The sequence below is a fragment of the Ursus arctos genome, unplaced genomic scaffold (genome assembly GCF_023065955.2).
Source record: "Ursus arctos isolate Adak ecotype North America unplaced genomic scaffold, UrsArc2.0 scaffold_21, whole genome shotgun sequence".
Classification (NCBI taxonomy): domain Eukaryota; kingdom Metazoa; phylum Chordata; class Mammalia; order Carnivora; family Ursidae; genus Ursus; species Ursus arctos.
In genome coordinates this window covers 5,899,038-5,915,427 of record NW_026622886.1, presented here as the reverse complement: position 1 = coordinate 5,915,427, position 16,390 = coordinate 5,899,038, and the positions used below count along the sequence as shown (strand labels likewise).

At 52.3% G+C, this 16,390-nt stretch overlaps 1 protein-coding gene across 38 annotated transcripts in view; it reads right to left on the bottom strand.

Annotated features, from left to right (window-relative positions):
- Positions 1-8,651: 8,651 nt before the first annotated feature.
- RBFOX2 (RNA binding fox-1 homolog 2) overlaps positions 8,652-16,390 on the bottom strand; it is a 269,661-nt gene continuing 261,922 nt past the window's right edge. For all 38 annotated transcript variants that reach the window (XM_044384442.3, XM_044384443.3, XM_057316432.1 and 35 more), the window contains 3 exons: positions 16,143-16,231; positions 15,734-15,806; positions 8,652-14,184 (listed from right to left, as the gene is read on the bottom strand). In XM_044384442.3, coding sequence (XP_044240377.1) covers positions 14,130-14,184; positions 15,734-15,806; positions 16,143-16,231 — 217 coding nt within the window. In that variant the 3' untranslated portion in view covers positions 8,652-14,129. The remainder of the gene's footprint in view (positions 14,185-15,733; positions 15,807-16,142; positions 16,232-16,390) is intronic.

The window sequence follows — 16,390 nt, the reverse complement described above, 5'->3', positions numbered from 1 at the left end:
GGCTTTGCTGAGCGCTCGATAGAACTCGGGTTCGGTCCCGTGCGTGTATGCACTGGGGGAGGCTTCCGCGCACCCACCAACAATTCTGTGACACCAGCAGCGGTCCAAGAATTCAGCTCAATTCTAACACCAGCTACTGGGGAGGCAGCATCACATCCCACAGGTGAAGGCTCGGCCCCACAAGCCACCCTCCACTTCAGAGGCCAGTCTCGCCCCCAGGTTGTTACCGTACGTCTGACCGCCTGGCTGCCAATCAGAGTCCCCCCCCCCCCCCCAGATTCGAGTCATTTGCTACAGCAGCTCCCAGAACTCAAGAAAACCCATTTATTCACAAGATTACCGATTTATTACAAGGAAATTAAAGACTATGACTCGACAGCCAGATGAAGAGATACAGAGGGCAAGGACCTGAACAAAGGAGCTTCTGTCCATGCCAAAGTTTGAGGCCCAGCACGGGGGCACGTGGAAGTGTTCTGGCTCCCTGCCCTGGAAGCTCTGTGAACCCTCTTCCTTTCTGGGGTTTTATGGAGGCTTCATTACAGAGGCACGATTGATTAACTAACTCCTTGGCCATTGGTTGATTCACCCTTTAGCCTCTCACCGCTCCCAGGAAATCAAGGGGTGAGCCTGAAAGTTCCAACCCTCTGTTCATGGTTGGTTCTGCTGGCAACCAGCCCCCACCCTTAGGAGTTTCCCAAAGTCACCTCATGAACGGAACCCCAGCTGCGGTGGACTCACCACGCACCGTGACTAGCAAGACACTCCTTTCACCTCAAAGGCTCTGAAGTGTTTTCAGGAATTAAGGACGAGACACCAAAGATTATAACACAAGGTGTACCAATTGCTCTCATCACTCAGGAAATTCCAAGGTTTTTGGGAGCTATGAGTCAGGAACTGTGGATGAAGACCAAATATATATGAAAAATATGTTTTGGTCATCCTAATGAATGACCAAATATATATATTTCTTATAAATCACAGCTCTGCTCCTATGTAGCCTCCAACCTGTTCATCCATCCATCTCACCTATCCATCTGTCCACCATCCATCCATCTACTCATCCATGCATCACCCACCCACCCACCCACCCACCTATCCACCCATCCATCCACCTATCCACCCATCCACCCACCCACCCATCCATCCACCCATCCCTCCATCTACCCATCCATCCATCCACCTATCCATGCACCACCTATCTACCCACCCACCCATCCACCCACCCACCCATCCATCCACCTATCCACCCATCCATCCACCCATCCACCCACCCACCCATCCATCCACCCATCCCTCCATCTACCCATCCATCCATCCACCTATCCACCCATCCATCCACCCACCCACCCATCCATCCACCCATCCCTCCATCTACCCATCCATCCATCTACTCATCCATGCATCACCCACCCACCCACCCACCTATCCACCCACCCACCCATCCATCCACCCATCCCTCCATCTACCCATCCATCCATCCACCTATCCATGCACCACCTATCTACCCACCCACCCATCCATCCACCCATCCCTCCATCTACCCATCCATCCATCTACTCATCCATGCATCACCCACCCACACACCCACCTATCCACCCACCCACCCATCCATCCACCCATCCCTCCATCTACCCATCCATCCATCTACCTATCCATGCATCACCCACCCACCTATCCACCCATCCATCCACCCATCCCTCCATCTACCTATCCATGCACCACCTATCTACCCACCCACCCACGCCCCCAACCATCCATCCACCCACCTATCCATCCATCCATTTGTCTATGACATCTGTTCATCTGTCCATCCATCCGTCCATCCACCATCCACCCATCCACCCACTCAGATACTTATTGAATACCTACCATGTGAAAGGCATTTTTCTAGGCAGTTGGGGTAGAGCAGGGAACAAAACACATCCCTACCTTTATGGGGTTTATTGTTTCATGGTGGTGTGGGGGGGAGGCAGGCAAGAAACACAATAAAGAACTAAATCATACAGTATAATATAAAGTAATGGATGTGGGGGAGAAAAATAAATCTGGGAAGGCGGATACAGAGTGTAGGGTGGGGTCAGAAAGCAATTTTAAATAAGATCATCAGGGAAAACCTCTGAGAAGCTTTTGTCTAAGCAAAGACATGAAGGTGGTGAGGGAGCCAGCCAAGAAGATATCTGGGAGAAGAGCATTCCAGACAGAGGGACAGCAAAGGTGACACAGGTGGCAGGTTTAAGGAGCTGCAAAGAGGCTGTGGGCCAGGAGCAGAGTAATGGCTTGGGGAACTTGAGGGGAGGATAGGAGATGAAGTCAGAAAGGCAACTGGAGGCCACAGGGAACAGTGTCTTATAGCTTTGGTAGGATTTGGCTTTTACTGAGTGAGATGGGAAAACATTAGGAGGTTTCAAGCAGGGGGGTGACATTATCTTAGATTTTTTTTAAAAAAGATTTTATTTATTAATTTGAGAGAGAGACAGAGAGAGCACAAGCAGGGGGAGAGGCAGAGGGAGAGGTTAGAAGCAGAGTCCCTGCTGAGCTAGGAGCCTGATGCGGGGTTCCATCCCAGGACCTGGAGATCATGACCTGAGCTGAAGGCAGATGCTTAACCATCTGAGCCACCCAGGCACTCCAATCTGTCTTAGATTTTAACAGCATCGCCCTGACTGTTGTGTGGGGAAGAGACCATAGGGGCAAGGCTATCACAGGGATACCAGTTAGCAAGTTACTGAAATAATCCTTGGGAGAGTGGATGGTGACTTGAAGCAGTGTGGTAGCCATAGATGCGAGAAATATCAGATGCTGGACCCTATTCTGAAGGTAGAGCCCACAAGATTTGCTCATGGATTGGATGTGTGGTGTGAGAGAAAAAGAAGAGCCAGAGTGATGCCAAGGATTTAGCCTGAACAACAGGTCATTACCTAAAATAGGTGGGTTTTGTGGAGGTGGGAGTGTAGGGCAAGATCAAGTTGCTCAGTTTGGACAAGTTAAGTTTGAGATACCCAACAGCCAAGCAAGTGGAGATGGTGGGTAGATGGTGAGACCTGTAAGTCTAGATTCAGGATGTTGGATCTCCAACAACAAATTGGTCAGAGATACAAATTTGTAAATAGATGATATTTAAAATCGTAAGAGTGGATAAGGTCATCAAAGACTCGAGTGTATGCACAAAAGGGTAAATGTACAGGTCAGTGTGCTGGGGCCCCCTGACTTGAAGAGGATGGGGAGAAGTGGAGGAACCATCAAAGGAGACAGAGAAGGAGCAGCTGAAAAAGTCGGAGGGGAACCAGGAGTGGGGGTCCAGGGAGCCAAGTGAAGAAAGCCTCAAGGACAATGAGCTCTGATCTGATTTAGCGACATGGATGCCATTGGTGACCTTGACAAGAGCAGTTATGGGGGAGTGGTAGAGGACCAAAGCTTGACTGCGGAGGGTTTAAGAGAAGGAAGAAGGAAACTGGAGACAAAATATAGACAAAGCTTTCGAGTTTTGCTGGAGAGTCTTCCAGAAAAATGGGGCAACTGGGGTGGGGTGGGGAAGCAGAGAGTGAGGTCAAGAAAGGAAATTACATTTTTTAAGGTAGAAGAAATGCTGGGGCACCTGGGTGGCCCAGTTGGTTAAGTGTCTGACTCTTGGTTTTGGCTCAGGTCGTGATTTCAGGGTCTCAAGGTCCGTGCTCAGCACGGAGTCTGCTTAAGATTCTCTCTTCCTCTCCCACTGCCCCTCCTCCCCTCTAAAAATAAATAACTAAATAAATCTTAAAAAAAAAAATACGAACATGGTTTTGTGATGGTGGGGATGACCCAATAATGAAGAGATGGCCGCGCCAGTGCCCAGTGTCTGCCCCTACTCTCTCAGCTCCTGGGTGCCCGTGTTGGACTACAAGCTGGACCGGAACCTTGTTTCTAGAAAAGTCTAGACTTTTAAAAGCAATGCCAGGGGGCCCAGAGGCAAAAGGGAGGGCGGGCCGGGAGCAAAGCAGTGAGCAGAGTGCCTCCTGCGGAGGGAACCCTCAGGGAACTTTCCTCGTCAAGGGAACTTTCTGGGTGGGGAGGAGGAGGAGACAGGGATGATCCTTCACTCTCTTTCAGCTTGGGTTCCTCATTATTGATTTGAAGCCCGGAAAGATGATGGTCTGAGGCCAGAACAGTAGGGCGCCCTCCAGGCCTGACTCTGGAGTTTAGAATTTTGCTCACGGAAACAGAAGGCTTCCGTGGAGACGGAACAGGAGAGAACCTGAGAACCAGTGTGTTATGGAAGAGGGATCTGGCCGACGTGTGTGGAGCCACGGCCCCAGCACATAGCTGCTCACTGACTGAGACAGACCGGCTGCCTCCTTTCCTGCGTTTCCGGAAAAATTCATAGACGTTATTTCTTAGAGGAGTTTTAGAGCAAAGCTGAGTGAAAGTACAGGGTTCCTACCTGCCTCCTCTCCCTACCCACACAAGAGTGCTGCTTCTGTGCCCCCGGGCCAGGCAGCACGGAAACTCCAATGCCAGGCTTTCTAAGAGAGCTTTTCTGTTTTCTGTCTCTCGGGAGACCTTTGGAAGTCTCCAGCTTTTGAGGAGATGGCAGGATCCCAAATCATTTAGCGTGGAGGCTTCCAGCCAGGGTGCAGGCCAGCATCGCGTTCCTCCTCACACAATCCCGAGGCCCAGGCCTCCCCTGGGGCCAGCTGGGCCAGAAGCTCCGGGCATCCAGCCGGGGGCTGTAAGCAGGGCTTCTGGTTTGCAGGTCTGGGTGGGAACTGCCAAGGCCCGGCCTAGAACCGGATCGGGTGGTTTCCAAAACTGATGCGTCATTTTCCTGACAAGCCCCTGGGTGGTGCTGGGTTTTGATAGCACCTGGTCAAAGTGTTGGTACGATTGCCCTCCCAAGGCTTCTTTATGGGCTTCAGTGGGTGCAAAGGCCTATTACTGACCGAGGAGGAGAAGGAACTTTGCTCCAAGGGGAAGACAGAGCACTTGGGTGGGAGTGCATGACCCGACTGTCCTCCGCCCCGGGACCGAGCATCAGTCTAGGCCTGGTTTTCACCTGGACAGATAAGTTCTGTTGTCAACACGAAGGATGGGCGCTTCAGCCTGGGGAGGGACTCCACAGACTACCCGGTCTATCGGAACATTCTGTGCATGGGGGCGCTGTGGGGGGACAGGCGGAGACTTGACTGAGAGCACACAGCCGGCTATGGCCAAGAGAAATGGAAGCCTGGGTGGGTCTCCTTGCACTTGAATCCGCTCTTCACACCAAAACGCATGACCTTGGAGGCTGAGGGTACAGTCCCGGCCCCTAGCAGTGGAGGCGCAGAAACGGGGGCCGGAGGCTGGGAGCCAGCTTTCTGGCCCTCGTCTTAAAGTCACTTTGTGTTTTACGTAAAATCTTTGGGGAGTCAGTGTGTGATCCCCAGAAGCAGACCCTGTGCCCACGCCTGTCGCATCCCTGGCTGTGTTCCAGACCCTTTCTGTGGCACCTTCAGTGTAGTTCCTATGATGGGCGCAGGTGCCCAGCGAGGCGGGGACGACCGTGGTGCCCTGCCCCCTGGAAGCTTGGTCTGGCGGGGGAAAGGACGCACACACAATTCCCGCACAGAAGCTTCCAGCTTCTGTGGGATTAACGGATGCTGCACACCTGGGCTGAGCCTGGAGCAGAGAATAGCTTCACGGTTAAAGTCTGTCGAGCAGAAAGAATGGTGGGAGTGGGAGGGGGTCAAGCCACCCAGATAAACCAGGTCAAGAGCCCGCTGTGTGCTAACAATAAGTTGGCCCTGGGAGGCGGTCCGTCCGGTCCCGGGCGAGCGCCTACTTGGCGGGACGCAGAGCTCAGAAGTGCTTGGCCTGAGGAGCCGGGGGCTGGGACAGTTCCTGGGAGCAAAGAGGGAGAGAGGTCAAGAGGTGACGTTTGAAAGTCAAGGACAAGTTCATCTGGAGGGGGGAGAGGGGCCAAGGCAACCGGAAAGGGAGGCACAGCTTGTGCGGGAGGGAGCAGCCCTTGCAGCGGGGCAGAGGGCGCACAGGGGCCAGGTGGGCAAGGGAGGCCTTGAGTGCCGGGTTAAGGAATTTGGATTTCAGACTCTGCAAAATGGCAATTTCTCCAGGATTTGGAGGCAAAGGATGATAGGGTCCCATTTATTTTAGAAGAATCTAGGCCAAAGCGTGGAGGACTAGCTGGCTAGAGGAGGAAGGGGCTGGAGGCAGGGGTCAGGCCGTTCTACGTTCATGATGCACCAGGGCTCTGGGCTACAGGGGTGTGTGAGGCTGCCTGCCCCCTTCCCTCCCAGAGCTTACCTTCTAATAACTGGCATCCAACATAAGGAGTGAGAAGCAAGAAAGGCAAACGCATGAATGAGCGAGCTGACTTGAGGTCATCTCAGAGTGGTTAAGTGCTAGGAAGGAGGTCAAATAGGGTGCTAGGGCAGAGGGGGCTCCCATAAAACAGACCGAGAATGGGCACGTGCCTGAGACGAAGGTGGCGGGGACCCCCTCCCTCTGGCAAGATTTCTCTTCCTTTCCTCCTCCAGGTTGATTTCCTGCCTGAGGGAACACGGGCTGTGGGGGGACAAGGCAGATTTCAAGCCTAGTGAATTTCGGGGGGCTGTGGGACCTGCAGCAGGGGTGAGTCCAGACTTCAGGGAGGGAGACTGGGGGTGCGGGACTGAGTCAGGCGCAGGGAGCGGAAACTGACAGCAAATTTTCCTGAGCAGAGGGGCCCGGGCCGGGGCTTTGCGGGCTGGGTGGAGGAGGAGGGCCCTCCTGCAGGCACGGGGACAGCCAGGCGCGGGCTGCAGCGGGCTCCAGGGTTTCTCCAGGACGTCTCACAGAGAAGGGCCAGCGACAGCAGAGCTCCGAGGTCACAGGGCGCAGACTCTGAGCTGGACTGGCTGCGTGTGGATCCTCGGTCTGCCACGTCCTACTCGGGTGACTTAGGGCTGAAGGGATGTCATCCCTCTGCTACGCAGCCTTCTCAGCTTAAACGGGGAGTCACAATAGATCTGGGCTTTGATTTCTCCCTCGGAAGCTAAGGTGGTCCGTGGACGGTTTCCTGCGTTCTGGCACTGGGCGTGGAGGGAGATGTGACAGGAGCCCGGACGGACGCTGTGGGTCTGCGCTGCAGCTGATGGATGCCGAGGGACCCCTCCGTCCCAGCTTGCTCTCCGTCCTGGGGCCCCCCTCGTTCCTCACGGCCACTTGCTGCAGACACGCCTCGAGCCATGGGCTGGGAGAAGAGCAGTCAGGGCGCTGCTCCTGTGACATACTCAGCAAGAAGGGGGGCACGGGAGACCCGGGAGGAGCGCTGCCGGGAAGACGGAGCAAATAGTATGGAGGGCTCTCAACTGCGCTCTGCAAGTGCGGCTGTCCCCCGGGGTGATGACACACAGGAAGGCAGGGGGGAAACTGTGTCTCACTTCATGCAGAACTTTGAAAAAAGGAACTTAACAGGTACCTGCAGACTGCTCACATGTGCGGGGCACTGGCCGGAGCGCGGTGAACACGGCGGTTTGGAGATCCGGGTGCCCAGGCCAGGCTGGGGCCCTGGCGCTGAGCAGGGGGCGGTCTGTACAGACATATGGGGGACAGCAGCTAAGGAGTGGAAGCAGGACGCGCTGGCTGGCCCGGGGGCAGCAGAGGAGACCTCACCCCTCTTGGCGAAGCACATGGAAGGGTCAGAGAACAGCAGGCCATCAGGTAAGGGCCAGGGAAGGACATCCATCTGCTGTCCGCCAGAAGGGGTGGCTGCAGGGTCTTAGCGGGAGAAGCCAGCAGACTGCAGCGGGGTGAAGAGCAAGTCAATGGCGTCAGCGGGCAGAGACTAGTGTCGGAGAGGAACTGGGATCTTGGGGAGTTGTTTTTAAAATGTGTTAAAGGTGTAAGCACATTTGAATGCCGGAGGGACTGACACGTAGGAAGTGAAAGGTTGACCTTGCAGGAGGGCGCAACACAGCAAGGTCCCCGGAAGGACGGGGTGCGAGCACAGGTGGGGTCAGCTCATGGGGTGAAGACTGTCTCTTGAGTAGCACAGGAGAGGGGAGAAGGAAGGGGCAGGAACTCAGGTGGTGTCTGGAATTAGTAGCAGAGCATTCTTTCAGGCAGCCCCTGGGCAGTGAGGGCCTCCAGCTCCTCCATGAAGTGGAAAGCCAGGTGACCTGAGAGCCAAGTGAAGGGCACTGGAGAATTCTGGAGCTTGGGGGGTGGGCGGAAGGGTGGTCACTGGCAGGGAAACCAGTGCAGGGGGGTAGGTGAGAAGGCCTGAATAGGAGAAGGGCCATCAGGACCCCACAGTTAGGTGCACAAAGCCTGGGCGGCCAGGAGCCAGGGGGTCACCAGTGACAGGGACAGCGAGGCAGGAAGGTCAAGTGGCTGGACGGGGAGGGGGGAGGCTAGGACGCCAGGAGAGCACGAAGGCTGAAAGGAGGTCAGCAACAGAAGCACAAAACCAGCTTCTGCCAAGCCTGGACGAATCCAGACAGGCTCTCACACCGTGCCAGCCTCTGGCCTCATCTACCCCCCGGCTCAGCACGACCCTGAGTGCCCTCCATTTAAGAAGTGTCGCGCTTTGCCTCCTCTTTCCTCCATCTTTAGAAGTCAAATCCAAGGTGTAGCTTTTGAGCCTCAGGAGGGAGGCACCAGGGATCCCGCCATCAACACACACACAGGCCAAAGGATGGTGTTTCTCTCTTTTATTTAAAAACAGTGCTTCATTACCATTTGCAAAGGCAGAGGCAGTGCTCCTCCTTCGCTTAGAGTTTATAAAAGCCAGCAACATGATCAATAATTTATACACAGGGATAGTAATACAAAAAAATAAGGAATAAAAGCTAAAGCTCTAACTACTCCGACCTTCACAATTCCAGCTACTCGATAATAGGAGTGACCCGATGAATACTGTATGGTCTGAAAGCTACTATACAATATGATTCTTAACGAGAAGGGGAGGGAGTTAGAGACCGTCACAAAGCCCTGGGGTGCTTCTCTGGAGTTCTCAGGGAAACAGGACCCTGGGCAAGCAGCTCGGGTGTCCTAGGAAGGGACTCTGGGGGTGGGGGGTGGGGAGAGAAGGCGAGGTGGTCAATTATACAAGCATCCCACGGGATGCCCCCATGCCCCAAAGGTACCTGTTTTGCCATGGCAATGGGAGGGGGCCGGAGAAGCTGCATGTCGCATGTTGGGATGGTCCTGTCCCTGCCATGGGGAGTGGGGAGAAGAGGAGAGGTTCTGTGGCGTTTTTAGCCTTGCAAAGATTTGGACTGAAAAGCTCAGAGACGCAGGTAGGTCAGCCTGTCAGGGACAAGTCAACTCCACTGGCCCTGTCGGCACTTTGCAGCCCTAGCTTACGTGTGTCAAGCCCCAGGTTTGCTCCAGCTATTCACAAGCAGAATTAAAACACAAGAAAAAAAACAACAACAATTATCCCTTAGGGAAAAAAAGAGGATCAATTCATCACTCGATATATAATACAGCCAAAACGAGCTGCCAAAACAAGCACGCGCACACGGAAATACTGTGAACCGAAAAATACCAGAAAATGCCTAAGCTGGGAGTCTCGATGGGGTACAGATGTTGCTTAAAGCACTTAGCAGTCCCCAGAAAAACCAAACCAAAAGTCATTTTTTAAAAAGTCAAAAACGCATGTACCCCCTGGGAATCTGGCGTTGGTAACAGGGGGCAGGGGGTGGGGAGAGGAAAGAGAATTGACGTTCCCTTTTTGCTCGCCAGTGTGGCCGCGCCCTCGCCACACGGGCTGAGTGTGACTGCCAGCGAGCAGCCGGGGCCCCCGGCTGGCAGTCTCCTTAAAGGCAAGGTTTGAGTTTTGGCTGATGAGCCGTTCTCTCGGTTACCAATCCCTGCCAACCAGCACTACCATGGCTGAATTGATCTACCGTTTTCCTGAGTAAACTGTAACTGGCTACAGTTCCGGTAACGTGGTAAGAACAGCTACTACAGCCAACGTGGGGAACTTGAGGCATCCCCTCCGCCCTCGGCTCCTCATTCCTAGTGCATCTGATTCAGGAACGGGAGAACTTGCCGTAGTCTGGTCTATAAGCCTTAGGTTAGAGACAGGAGCCAGACTCCCCTGCGCTCACGAAACCAGAGGGCGCGCGCTGGCTTAGGACACCCAGAGCCTACCTGGAAAGGGCCCTGCTTCATGCTCTAGCTCTTGGATGGCTATTGCCTGGTTGATCAGTAAAGCAAGTATGGAGGAAGTGCACAGGAAAAGGGAAACGGAGGGAAGAGGCTTTTGGACAGTAACATTACCAAAAAGAGAAAAAAAAATAGCGTTTTACGTAACAGAATCAAGTCTCACTGGTGTGTACTACAAATGGTCAAACATTTTCAAGAGCATGACAAAATAAAAACACACAAATTTACGTCTGGTGTTCACCTTGCCCACTAGCCTTTTTTCCTATCTTAAAACAGTGCAAACAGGTAACTTCTGCTTTTTAAAACACCACTACCCCTTCCCCACCCCCCAAAGTCCCTTTCTTCCTATCACTGGGGGCGGGGGGGTTGTGGGATCTGCAATTCTGCAAATGTTACTGTGCTAGAGGTTGCGAGCAGCAGAGAAGGCTGGACTTGGTGAGAGGGGAGGGTGCGAGCAGTCTCCCTCCCCGCGCCTGGCTGGCGTGCCTTCCAGAGGGGCCCCGGCTTGGCCCTGTCTTCCTGTCTGAGGGAAACGGGTTTATGAAGCCCTTCTGGCAGATGCTCGGGGTGGCTTCCACCCCAAGTTTACACCTCCCTCCCGCCTGGAAGCTAAGTGCCTGGTGATGCGGGTGATGTCACCTACGTGTCCGCTCCGTCGCTAGGAACGGTAACCTAAAGTAAGAGCAGTTCAGCCCCTGAGGAGTCAGACTTTTGAGGAAAAGCTGCTACCACTGGCTTCTATTGAATCATCTCCACTAGCTCCCCTTAAACTAAGAGGTGAGCCCCAGTCCCATTCTTTTTCAAGGAAAACTAACATTGGCTCAATCCCACCTGTGGCTGTCGGAGGATGGTGGTGATGGGAAGTTCGAGAAAACCTGAGAGCCTTAGAAACGATGAGTCACAACGGCTGAGCCGGGTTCGCGGGCACTGAACCACACAACACAAGGGATTCCGAAAAGACCTAAGGGCAGCTCTCTGGGCTGAAAGAGGGTTAGGAGATACAGGTTTTCACTAGCAGTCTCTTTAAAGGAGCCCGGCTTCTAGAAGTAAGACGCTAAGTACAGAAGCCCACGTCGTGAGCTACAGTAAAGCTGTCGGAATCATTCTCGTGCTGTGACTCAGCATCGGTGTTTTTTTTGGAATCATCAACCAGCATCCTCCAACGAACCCACAGATGCCAAACTCTCTCCCGACTCTGTTTCCTAGTCCAGTGGGAACCAGGGCCAGGAGCGGACAAGCACTGGTGCTCTGAGGAACCTGGCTGTACGGAGTCTCAGAGTTCACAAGGTGATGGGGAGGCCGCTACGATCTCATCTAGGTGCTCACGAGAGCTCCCATCTCAGTGCTGACTCTGAGGAGCAGAGGCCCTTGAGCGACAGCGGAAGGCTCTTCCTCAGAAAAGGGAGCTGGAGGAAGCCGTATTACAACCATCCCTGGAAATGCAGCAGAATGCACAGAGCTCGCCTGCGGAGGCCTCAGCCAGACCAGCTGAACTGAAATGCAGTGAAGGTAGCCCAGGCTCGAGCTTCTGCCTCGTTTAAAAGGGCAGTGAGAGCTGCCTTCTCTACCATCCTTGTCTCTTTCTTGGAAAAAAGAAGAGAAAATTACTAAACTCATTCCCCTATTCTCCTCCCCTGCGACAGACACAGCCATTTAAAATTTGGCCTTGTCTCCACTAAGCAGTGGCTTGCCATTTCTATGAATGGCCCCTATTTGAACATGACATGAAATTTCTGTTTCTTTAGTGAGTAAAAGCTCTCCCTCAAAACAAAAGCAAAAGAAAAGAAAAAAATTCCTCCCTGCCCCCATTCCCCAGAACTGTGAAAGCCCCACATCCCATACCCCTTCCTCTAAAATATTTATATACATACAACAAAAATTGTCTTAACAGCAACGAATCAAACTTTGGCTTGGGGAGGGAAACCCTTAAAAATGGCCAATGGCCCTGGGCAGTTTGGTGTCCCCTATTCCATGTACTCCTCCCCGGAATCATAACATTGCATCGAGGCCTCTAGCTTCCTTGATGTCTCCCCTCGTTTCAGGGACAGCCTCTCCCCCGGTCATCAGGAGAGAGGGCGTTCCACAGGGGGAGAAGACAGGTATTTTACACAACAGGCCAGTCCCTCCCGGATAGATCGCTCTGCTTACAAAGAATGCTTGATGCTGTCATATGTCAGTCATTTTAATTCAGGGACATGAATCAGTTATCAGTCAAGAACATGTGTGGAGGCAGGAGTAAAAAAAAAAAAACAAAACAACAAAACAACAAAACAAACGGAAAACAAACCCATAACAAACCGGAAGCTCCATGTCTCTGAATTACTCCCTTTAGCAGCTATCCCTTGGGTGAGAGGTCACCCTAGTACCAATGTGAATAGACCAGGGAGCCAAACAGACCGTGCTTTTCTGTTTTCTAATGCCTTCATTTTGGAAATGCTGCAGGACCCTTGCCTTTATCATTAACAGCTAATAGCTAGAAGAGAAACACCTTCTGCCCTACCTTGTCGGTATGTATAAAATCAAAGCTGGGAGCCGTAGCAGTGTCTCACTGCTGTGGTCACCACACAACTCTTTCTGGCAACAGGTGAGATCGTTGCCAGGTCACACACCCTCCTTCCACCAGAGGAGGGGAGGAACCTCAGGGGCTCTGGATTTTATGTCCTGTAGTGTTCATGTATGCCAAGTGGCCAAATGCTCGGCTGGGTGTCTTTGGAGGATAATGAGAAGCCGGGTGGAGTGGCCACGCAGAACTCAAGACCATGGACAGAGAAGTGGCTCACAGAATGCTCCGGAAGATGGAAATTCCTATGGCTTTGGAGCTGGTCAGTACAAAGTGCCTTTGCCTGCCCGTACATGCCACGATCACTGCAAACTTCCAGGGACAGCCGCCCTATATCTTTTGCCAACACTCTTCATAGGTTTCATACCTTGTACTGACCTCCTGATGCAAGAGAAAGCACAGGACTATCAGAGCCCTGCCAGACATCACCCGATATCCCTTTTCTCTTCTTTACCCTTTTTCACTGGCTCCCAACACTTCATACTTCTAACCCTCACGCCGGGAAATCTGGTCGCTGGCTATTTATTGTCCTGTCCCTCGGTCCTAAATTCCTGACTCTTGAGGACTTGGGAACAGGGAGTTCATAGAAGGCCAGATGAGTTAAGCTGTGGTTCAGAGAAAGGGGAAGAAGCCCAGCAGGAGCGCTAGGATCTCAGGAAAGAAAAGAATGATCTTTGTCACGCTCCAGAGTTCATTCTGAGATCGGTTTCCTAATGAGGTGTTTATTATCCACAGTCTGAGAGCATGTTTGGAAATACTAATACTATAATTCCAAAACAATGCCAATTGTCTCAGGCTGTGCAGGTAAGATGATTGTAAGAAGAATGGAGAAGACAGGAGGGAAGAGGGGAGGAAAGTGTCTTTTTAATCCTCCTGCGTTGCACGCACAAACTCCTGTCATCTATCAGCTTGTGGATTCCAGCCATCGCCAATCAGAATTGCCTGCTGAAGACCAGAAACTCAGAAGACTAGAAGAATACCCCGCTGCAGAAAGATCTCCACTTCTGCTCATTCCCCCAGCCACTCAGCACCGGATACACTTTGGTAGCTCTGTCTGCTGATTTCTGATCACATGCATTCATCAGCTCCTACGGTCTCCCCTTCCTCATTAACTGCCTCTTCCGTGATTGACAGAATAAGCTAAGCACGGACATACAGACATGGAAATGCATTATTTTTTTTTTTTTTTACCACAGTTAAAAAAAAAAAAAAGAAAAAAATGCACAATCTTTGGAACAAAAGAATTAAAGGCAGAAATGTAAAGGAAAAATACATATTCAAAGAACATAGTGAGGTATAAAAAAGTATTCTCTCTTTTTTTGTGTTTTTTTTTTGTTTGTTTGTTTGTTTTTCCTCTTCATCTTGCTATAGAGTTCCTCTACTAGTAAATATTGCAATAGCCAGGCCTCATGAACTGGGGGGCTGTCCCATTTGCAGGGTCTCACGTCACTTCAGTAGGGGGCAAATCGGCTGTAGCCACCTCGGTATAAACTCGCCTGCAGTAATTAAAGACATAAAAATAATTAAAAGGTTGATGAGAGAAGCACTGAAAATGAAGGAAAAGGTCCTGAAAAGGGATGTGGGAAAACAGCGTCTTTCGAAGCTGTAAAGCCACGGTAAGAAGCCAGCTAGTACAGTGAAGTCAGGAAGCCGACTTCTGCCTCTAAGACGCTTCTGGAGAATATCAGGAAGAGAGTATGACAATGCTTCGTTTCATTCTTTACATCGATCAGCACAGAAGGGAAACTCAACACAGTTTAAAACCAGGTCTGTAAACAATTTGACGTTTAAAAGCACGAGAGTTTGTTTACCTTGATCCCATCATCGTGATGGTGAGCTGAAGCAGCTAGCTGACTTTACCTTCGTCCACGTCACCTGTCCGTGGGGAAGAGGCCCCTCTGACCACCGGCTGTCAAGCACCGTGTCTGAGATGGTGCTGGATTCAAGCCGGAGTCAACCTTCCGACCCATCAAGTCTAGCTCCTCTATCATCTAGAACACGTGCCAATGAGGCTGCCTCTGGACATACCTGAATTTATTTCTATCTATCTCTCTGGAGTTTTAACTGGGCTTTGTTCCTTTATCAGGATAGGACTTGTAGCTTTCTGGCACATAAAATCTCAGGAACTTCCGTCACTGTCCATCTTGTCTGTCTCTACTTCCATTCCACACCTACATTCCCTTAGGACCCTGTTACTTCCTCCCACAAATCTTCGAATCAGCAGAAACTGAGTGTGAGAAATGACGGGCGCGCTCACATTCCCCTAAGTCTGACATTGCAGTTACCACTCCGCCTCCCCGTCGAACGCCTCCGTCCACATTCCCAGGCTGCTGCCCGGCTGAGAACACGGGGGATGTTGCTGCAGAACAGCCCGTCTCTGCTGCGGCCCGGAGGTGTCCAGGCCGACACAGAAAGAGTGCCGCGAGGATTCCGGTTTGGTTGGAGGGGCGTGGGGGTGGGGGTGGGGAGTTATTCTAGATGAGCTCTATGGACCTTGCCTACACTTCCAGGAAAATACCCTACTTTGCCACAAATGTTAATGATAAAAAAATGTCTGTAAGGCATTCACTTGGTGACTTCCAGCACTAATGCCAGAAGGCTCAGGAACGGCACAGACAGCCTTTGGGGTCTGCATCTGAAAACTAATGTCCATTTTTTGAAAAGCTTACTGTGAAAGCTGGAGAGTCTCATGCCCCTACGTCTTCCCTAACACCTATCAATTAAACCAAGCCACCGGCATGCATCCGACAGCTGAGCCAATATAAAACGTCAACCTGTTCCCTTCTTCCTCTCCCGTGTGATGCCGTTACTCAGGGCAGACTGTCACTACTCATTCCTCCCTGCCCTTCACCAGGACAAGCGGCTCGCACTACAACACACAGACAAAGAAGGTGATGTGAACCTTCCAGACAGTCCTCTGCGGCTTCAGGACTTCGGCAATGGAAGAAGGGCTGAATTTATTACCTCTCTAGATCTTTTGGAATCTGTAGGTCAGTTAAAAAGAGTCAAGTGGTTAAGGAAAAAAAAGGTACACGTAATACTCACCACAGCGCCCACTCCATAGCTAGCGGCAGGGGCAAGGGCATGGTAGGGGTCGGCCGTGTACACCCTGCCATAGCTGCAAAGAAGAAATACGATCAGGGAGATCAAGCCAAGGCTGTGCTCTATGACGACGAGAGGGCTTACTGTGCTGCAGACTTGGGGGTCACTCAGTCTTGGAATGTTACTGGGGCACTTTCTCTTTCTCCTCCCAAATGCAGTAACTCTGAGAAACTCTCAAGAACCGCTATACAATGGCAAAGAAAGGAGTCGGGGATGAGGAAGAGGGAGAGTGGGGTCAAAGCCAGAAAGGGACGAGGAGAGTACGCAAGCGGGGTGCCGCAGCCCCCGCCCGCAGAAAGCCTGCACAGGGCCATCCCAGCAGTGGGGACGGGAGGGAGGCGGGCGCACGTACCCGTCGCTGTAGGCAGCGGCTGCGGCGGCGGCGGCTGTGGCCGCGGTTGCAGTCGCGGGCTGGGCGTATCTGTAGGCTGCGTATCCGCCCTACAGGAGAGAAGAGAACTGACTTTACAGATCCCTCTCCCCCCAGGGCCAGACGAACACACGCCCACCCACACGAAGACGTACGCGCACAATGACACGGGGACAGACACAAACACAGACACACACGTGGGAGGAGAATGTTTCAAACTGCCTCGGTCT